The sequence below is a fragment of the Pristiophorus japonicus genome, chromosome 12, assembly GCF_044704955.1.
Source record: "Pristiophorus japonicus isolate sPriJap1 chromosome 12, sPriJap1.hap1, whole genome shotgun sequence".
Lineage (NCBI taxonomy): Eukaryota > Metazoa > Chordata > Chondrichthyes > Pristiophoridae > Pristiophorus > Pristiophorus japonicus.
Window position 1 is genome coordinate 175,098,278 of NC_091988.1, and position 6,120 is coordinate 175,104,397.

General features: G+C 41.6%; 1 protein-coding gene and 1 long non-coding RNA gene across 2 annotated transcripts; one reads left to right on the forward strand and one right to left on the reverse strand.

Moving 5' to 3' along the window:
- Nucleotides 1-880: 880 nt before the first annotated feature.
- LOC139277063 (uncharacterized) lies at nucleotides 881-3,161 on the reverse strand. The gene is made up of 3 exons (XR_011596030.1): nucleotides 3,066-3,161; nucleotides 2,891-2,990; nucleotides 881-1,393 (listed from the first exon to the last, which is right to left on the reverse strand). It is a non-coding gene; the product is annotated as an uncharacterized lncRNA (long non-coding RNA).
- Nucleotides 3,162-3,351: 190 nt separating this feature from the next.
- On the forward strand, nucleotides 3,352-5,603 carry sox18 (SRY-box transcription factor 18). The gene is made up of 2 exons (XM_070895076.1): nucleotides 3,352-3,725; nucleotides 4,204-5,603. Exons 1-2 carry the CDS (start codon nucleotides 3,446-3,448, stop codon nucleotides 5,052-5,054), a joined length of 1,131 nt encoding a protein of 376 aa, XP_070751177.1. The 5' UTR covers nucleotides 3,352-3,445; the 3' UTR covers nucleotides 5,055-5,603.
- The last annotated feature ends 517 nt before the right edge of the window (nucleotides 5,604-6,120 follow it).

Genomic DNA, 6,120 nt, shown 5'->3' on the forward strand with positions numbered 1-6,120 from the left:
TTTCGAACTTGACATTCCAATACTGTTCGTTGTCTAATTTCTTAAAAGTCTAAAGTGCAGAGGTGGCGATCTAATACACTGGAAAAGCAACCGTCGAGAATTAAAGACATTTTCGATTTAATTTGACCTAAAACCAAAGTTATATTGAACGACATTGCGGTGATCGCAATCGAGCTATCAATTAGTTTAAATATGAATTGGTATAACGATGATGGATCGTTTCTTCAGCTGGCATGTCAACAACAGTAGCAATAATTTTGTCAAACCCGCTATTAACATTTCCGAACAATCAAAACTAAGGAAACGCAAAGATGAAAAACTGCACTACACTGTATTTAACCAGGGTTTCCCATCTTAAAGCTAGTCGGAAGCTGCTTTCAAGAACACTGCCAGTGTACAGAACTACCAGGACATGAAAGAGATACAGAAAATGGTTCTGTTCAAAGAAAAACATGTTCTAACTCAACAGTACACTTGACGTTTAGAATTGCAACATGGTAACACGCTTAATTGCGATCAGGGGATCCGCACTCTCACCTCTGAGTCAGAATATTGTGGATTCAAACTCTACTCCAGGATTTGAGCGCCTAATCCCGGTTAATGGTACTAAGGAAATGCTGTATATGTCTCTGCGATAAGATGTTAAACCAAGGCCCGCTCAGGTGTGTGTGTGTGTGTGTGTGGTGTGTGTGTGTGAAAGATTAAACCAGCAGGGGAGTTTAACATTTATCCCCCAACCAGCATCAAGTCACCTGAACTAGTCAATGCCTCGGTGTTGTTTGCGGGATCTTGCTGTGTGCAAATTGGCTGTGATCATAACCCACATCATAATAGCGACTACACTTCTAAAGTATTCTTTGAGAGGAAGTTAGGATCAGTAATGCGCAATGTAAATGTACACTCTTTAATCTGCTGTATAATCAGGTTAGAATGTGTGCAGCACCAATACACGATATTACAATAGAAGTACTTAAATCTACATCAGTACACTCTCACATATTTGTAATCGCCGTAAATAAGAAGAAACAAGGGACAAAATGGACCAAACAAAACATTAATTGCTCTGCAAGATGTCCCAATAAAATATCTGATCAGAACCGAGCAACTATGGAACTTAGAATAAAATATTTGTTAATTTGTTAACTAAATGTCATTACCAATGGACAAATCCGTGTGGAATTATATTGTCACCAAATTCAATTATTGCCATTTTATCAGTGATACATATCGGTAAATCACACTTAAATACTTATATAATGAACAATTCACATGTGAAATGATGGACGATCTCAGTTTAGTTATACACCGCTAGTTAATGAAGTTTCTGTATGCTGGGTGGGTTAAACCTCCCGAAAGATTCATTGATCTGATAGATCCCATATTTTGGACCGGTCTATTCGAATAGAAAAAACAATAAACATAATCATATAAATAGAGCATGTTTTTCAATTCTAGATTTTTTATATAATTTTAAAGGCAGTATGATTATTCTAAGATGTTACATTGGAACGGCAGAAGTGCTGTACCTGAACATGCTTGTTCAGGACCAACCGCTCGCCAGATGATGTATTGTATTTGATCGTGCTTATTAAAAAAATGGAATGTTTCAAGATGCTAAAATTAACAGTTATAGCACGTTTAACCCGCACAAATGAATAGTATACGTTTAAACGAAAGACTTGAATTTATATAGCGCCTTTCACGACCACCGGATGTCCCAAAGCGTTTTACAGCCAATGAATTACTTTTTGAAGAGCAGTCACTGTTGTAATGTAGGAAACATAAAAATAAACAGAGATCTATTTTAACATTGTCTCTGGTCTAGTTTTAATATCCACACGTGTGCCCGATAGCTCCGTTTATAATCCTGCCCCCCTGTAATTTGGAAAATTGTCATTTCAATCCAGGATTTGAACACATGAGTTCGGCTGATATTTCAGTGCGGTGTTGAGTGCTGTATTGTTAGTTGGTTGGTGATTTTACTAAACTAAGGCCCTGACTGTTCAGATAGACACAAAAGATCCCATGGCATTCTGGTGTTCTGTAGCATTCCTCCCTCCAAAACCACCACAAACGATCTGGTTATTCACTTAATTTGGAGTATCTAGGACCTAGCTGTGCACATGTTGACTGACATGTTAACTTGCTTGCACATCAAGTAATCCAGATTGTGAGATGTTTGGAAATGCCCCCGCGAATGCAACTTCTGTAATATATTAGAAAGAACTAGAAAACAAACCATTCAGCTCCTAATTCTTCCACCAACGACCTACAATCTGCCCGAGGAAGTCCTCTAACTAACCCGTTTCATTTGCTGAGGACAGTTTCTGCACTGTCTCACCAACGACCTACAATCTGCCCGAGGAAGTCCTCTAACTAACCCGTTTCATTTGCTGAGGACAGTTTCTGCACTGTCTCTCCATAAGGTAAACCAGTAAAGCTCCATATTACCCATCAAACCACAAGAGTTGCCTTCCTTGAAATGGCATCCCATGGTCAGTACCTCAAGGCTTATGTACCAAAACGTTTGAATGTTTTTGTCTAAATATTGGATCAAGACCTAGTTCTGTCAAACCCGTGTGGTGCCTGGTGTGCAACAGCCAGCCCACGTTAAAAGATTCCACATACAGGCATCTTCCACCTAAAATGTCAGGTCCCTCATTGAAACACTTGTGAACTCATCACTTTTTGGTGTGGAAGCGGGTCATCCTCGATAGGAGGGACTGCCTAATACTATACAGAACGGTGTAATTTACAATCCTGTTCCTCACCAAATCCAGCCCTTAAATAACACCCAACAGATTGCTTTAGCGTAAGGCGATTAGCATATTATCATATCCACTACTTTTAGGGAGAATATCTGACTTCAGGCGGCTCTTCATAGTTATACCTAAATTTCCTAACTTTGTGCTCAGCGTTACTTGTCGTTCCATTATCCCGTCTCTCGCCATGTTAAAACCCCGCATCTATGACTCCTTTCAATCTTCGTTCTGCAATGGGAAAAATAAATCAGTTCGACGACTTGCATTTTCATAACTTGTAGCCTTAAATCTACAACCACTTACAGATGATATGCCGAAAGTAATCCGTGTGTATGATACTATTTGCTGGATGTTGTATATGAAGGTGATTGTATTAAGACTGTCCAAAATATGAGTTCATGATCATCTCACCGACAAGGAGACACCTTTAAAGTATCAGCAGGCACCTCATTAGTTTGTCGGTAAAATCTCCGCCTCTCCACAACTTGCTTTTTATTTGATTGGTGAAATCACGCCTCCTGGTTTCTGATTGGTGCTGCTTCTGTATATTTGCACTTGGAACAGATGCACCGAGAACAGAAGTTTCTGAGTGAGATTTAAGGTAGTATTGTGATTGATAGAGCAACCTGCCCCTGTTACAAGCAGCTGGCTGTAAGCGGTCAGATCAAAGTGTTTTGGCTGGAATGAGTATTTCTGAGGCCGATTACTGCGGTGTAGAGGATTCGCAGCCCGGGAGTTCTGGCTTGGACACGGCCGCTTCTCCATGGGCTCAGTCCGAGAGTCCTGCCTCTCAATCCGGACTTGCATCAGCTCAACCCGCGGCTAAATCGGAGGGCAAAGCGGACGCCGAATCGCGAATCCGACGCCCCATGAACGCTTTCATGGTGTGGGCAAAGGACGAAAGAAAAAGGTTGGCTCAACAAAACCCCGATCTGCACAATGCAGTGCTGAGTAAAATGCTTGGTAAGCAGAGACACTTCTCAATGACCGTACCGATACAAATAAATATATTAGAGAGAGAGAGAGAGAGAGGGAGGGGGTTAAAGAAATGCCATCTGATTAACTGGGGAATACATACATTTCCATGTTGCTGATAATACAGCAGCGGTTATATTCAAGACTTGGTAACGTGTGTTGAAATTGAATCTAAAGTTGGTTGATTAAAATTAACGCGCATATGTGTGTCTGTCTCAACTTTTCAAAGAGCGCATTTTATTGCTGCGAGAATTGTAACTCGTAAATGAACTAAAGGCCCCCCCCTCATAACTTTTCCCAATGAGTTTAAGCCAGTCGTTATATACTATTTATCTAACCCATTTGTGGTAAAACAATTATTCCTGACACATCCTTTCATTCGATACTTTCAATTCATTTATTTCCGACATGTTATGCTAGACAGTTAATCTAATGTGTGTGAAATGATTTTTCTGTGATCCCACAGGACAGTCGTGGAAATCTCTTCCTTTTGACGAGAAGCGTCCTTTTGTGGAAGAGGCGGAGAGACTCCGGGTCCAACACCTACAAGACCACCCCAACTACAAATACCGACCCCGCAGGAAGAAGCAGAGCAAGAAGGTCAAGCGGCCGGAGACCAACCTTCTGGCCCATAACCTGCCCCAGAATCACGGCCCCGGCCTCAGGAGCAGCCAGGGGGGCTGCGGTGACAATTTCAACCGGAATCACCACGAAGGGAGACACTCGGGCCAACACCAACTCCCTTCGCTCGGCCACTACCGAGATTTACACTGCATGGGCTCCGAGTTCGAGAACTATGGCCTGCCCACACCCGAGATGTCCCCCTTGGACGTGTTGGATCCGGTGTTCTTCCCGACCCACATGCAGGAAGACGGCAGTCTATCTTACAGAAACTACCAGCACCACATGGACTACAGCCGGGAGAAGCCAGGCGCTCTGTCCTACTCTGACCAAGTCTCTGCCAACGTGGCCGAGTTGGTTCGGAGCCCACAACATCTGTATTACAGCCAGCTGTGCCCCGGAGGTCAGGCCAGCATGTCCGCTCACCTGGGCCAGCTCTCGCCTCCCCCCGAAGCCCAGCAGCTCGACAACGTGGAACACTTGGGTCCAACTGAGCTTTGGACAGATGTTGATCGCAGCGAGTTCGACCAATATTTAAATCTGGCAAGGACTCGTCCGGATGCCTCTGGGCAAAACTTTCACGTCTCTCTGTCGAAACTGAACCCAAGAGTTGTGCCCTGCGAGGAGAGCAGTTTCATTTCGGCACTGTCGGACGCCAGCAATGCTGTCTATTACAGCGCCTGCCTCACTGGCTAACCGTAGCATTCAAGCTGATAAGTCTCTGTAATGGTATGTTTTCAGTACATTTTTATTAGACTGTTATTGCAGTCATGTATTCGCTTCTAATTCAGCCCAAATTTGCGGAAATCACTGTTTGGGTTCCGATTTTGGGGAAGGGGTGGGGGGGATAAAATGAACCAGAATTAACAAGTGACAGCGGGGGAGCGAATGATACGGAATTTTTGGTATCGGAAGCAAATTGGTCTTAAAAGCGGAAATGTATTAGTTATGGATCATCCCAAGTGGAATATCCTGTTTTGTTAGCCTTTATGTAGCAGCAAGAACACAATGTGATCAGACTAATTTTGCTTAAAATCCAAAAGAAAATGTAAATATTGAGTTTTTTTTTGGAACTACCCTTTTTCAGCGTTTTGTAGATATACTATGATATTTTAGAGCTTTGATAACTTTTTGCTACTAATTTACCAATGTATAACATGGAGCCTCAGATACACTTCCGTAAATAGTGAATTCTGCTGTAATTGCATTTTGTAAATCTGTTAATAAAAGCCTCTATTTAATAAATCTTTCCATTTGTAAATTGCTTTGACAATATGAAGGTCCATTATGAAATGTGTTTGAACACTTCTGACTCGTGTATTTGCTCATTATCCAACAAGAAACATCAATGTATATAGAACATTTCTGGATTACTTGCAAGTTGCAAACACTTTCTGCACACAAGTTTCCCAAATATCATCCCTTTACTTGCATTATACATACTCGTATTAAAGGTTTTGTGTTAGTCTGGAAATTAATACTAATAATTAAGTTTAGGATCAGAAACTTGTGTTTCTGATTGTTATTTTATCACAGAACCCTGATATCCAGTTCACACTCCAGCCTTTTACACTTGCTTTGTGTTATACGTTATGCCACAAGTCACAATGATTTTAGATTGACTGGGGGCCAGTCAGACTCACTCTTACAGCAATGTAATTGTCCCACTTACTTGGTGAAAGAACAGGATTATTTCACATTAATATTGTATTTCATTATCTTAAAAAAAATCATTTATGGGATGTGGGTGTCACTAGCAAGG

Bases quoted from the DNA above. Each gene is read 5' to 3' on its own strand.
- sox18 (XM_070895076.1), top strand. From the start codon at position 3,446: ATGAGTATTTCTGAGGCCGATTACTGCGGTGTAGAGGATTCGCAGCCC. The intron at 3,726-4,203 runs GTAAGCAGAGAC...GTGATCCCACAG, and splicing joins AGTGCTGAGTAAAATGCTTG to GACAGTCGTGGAAATCTCTT.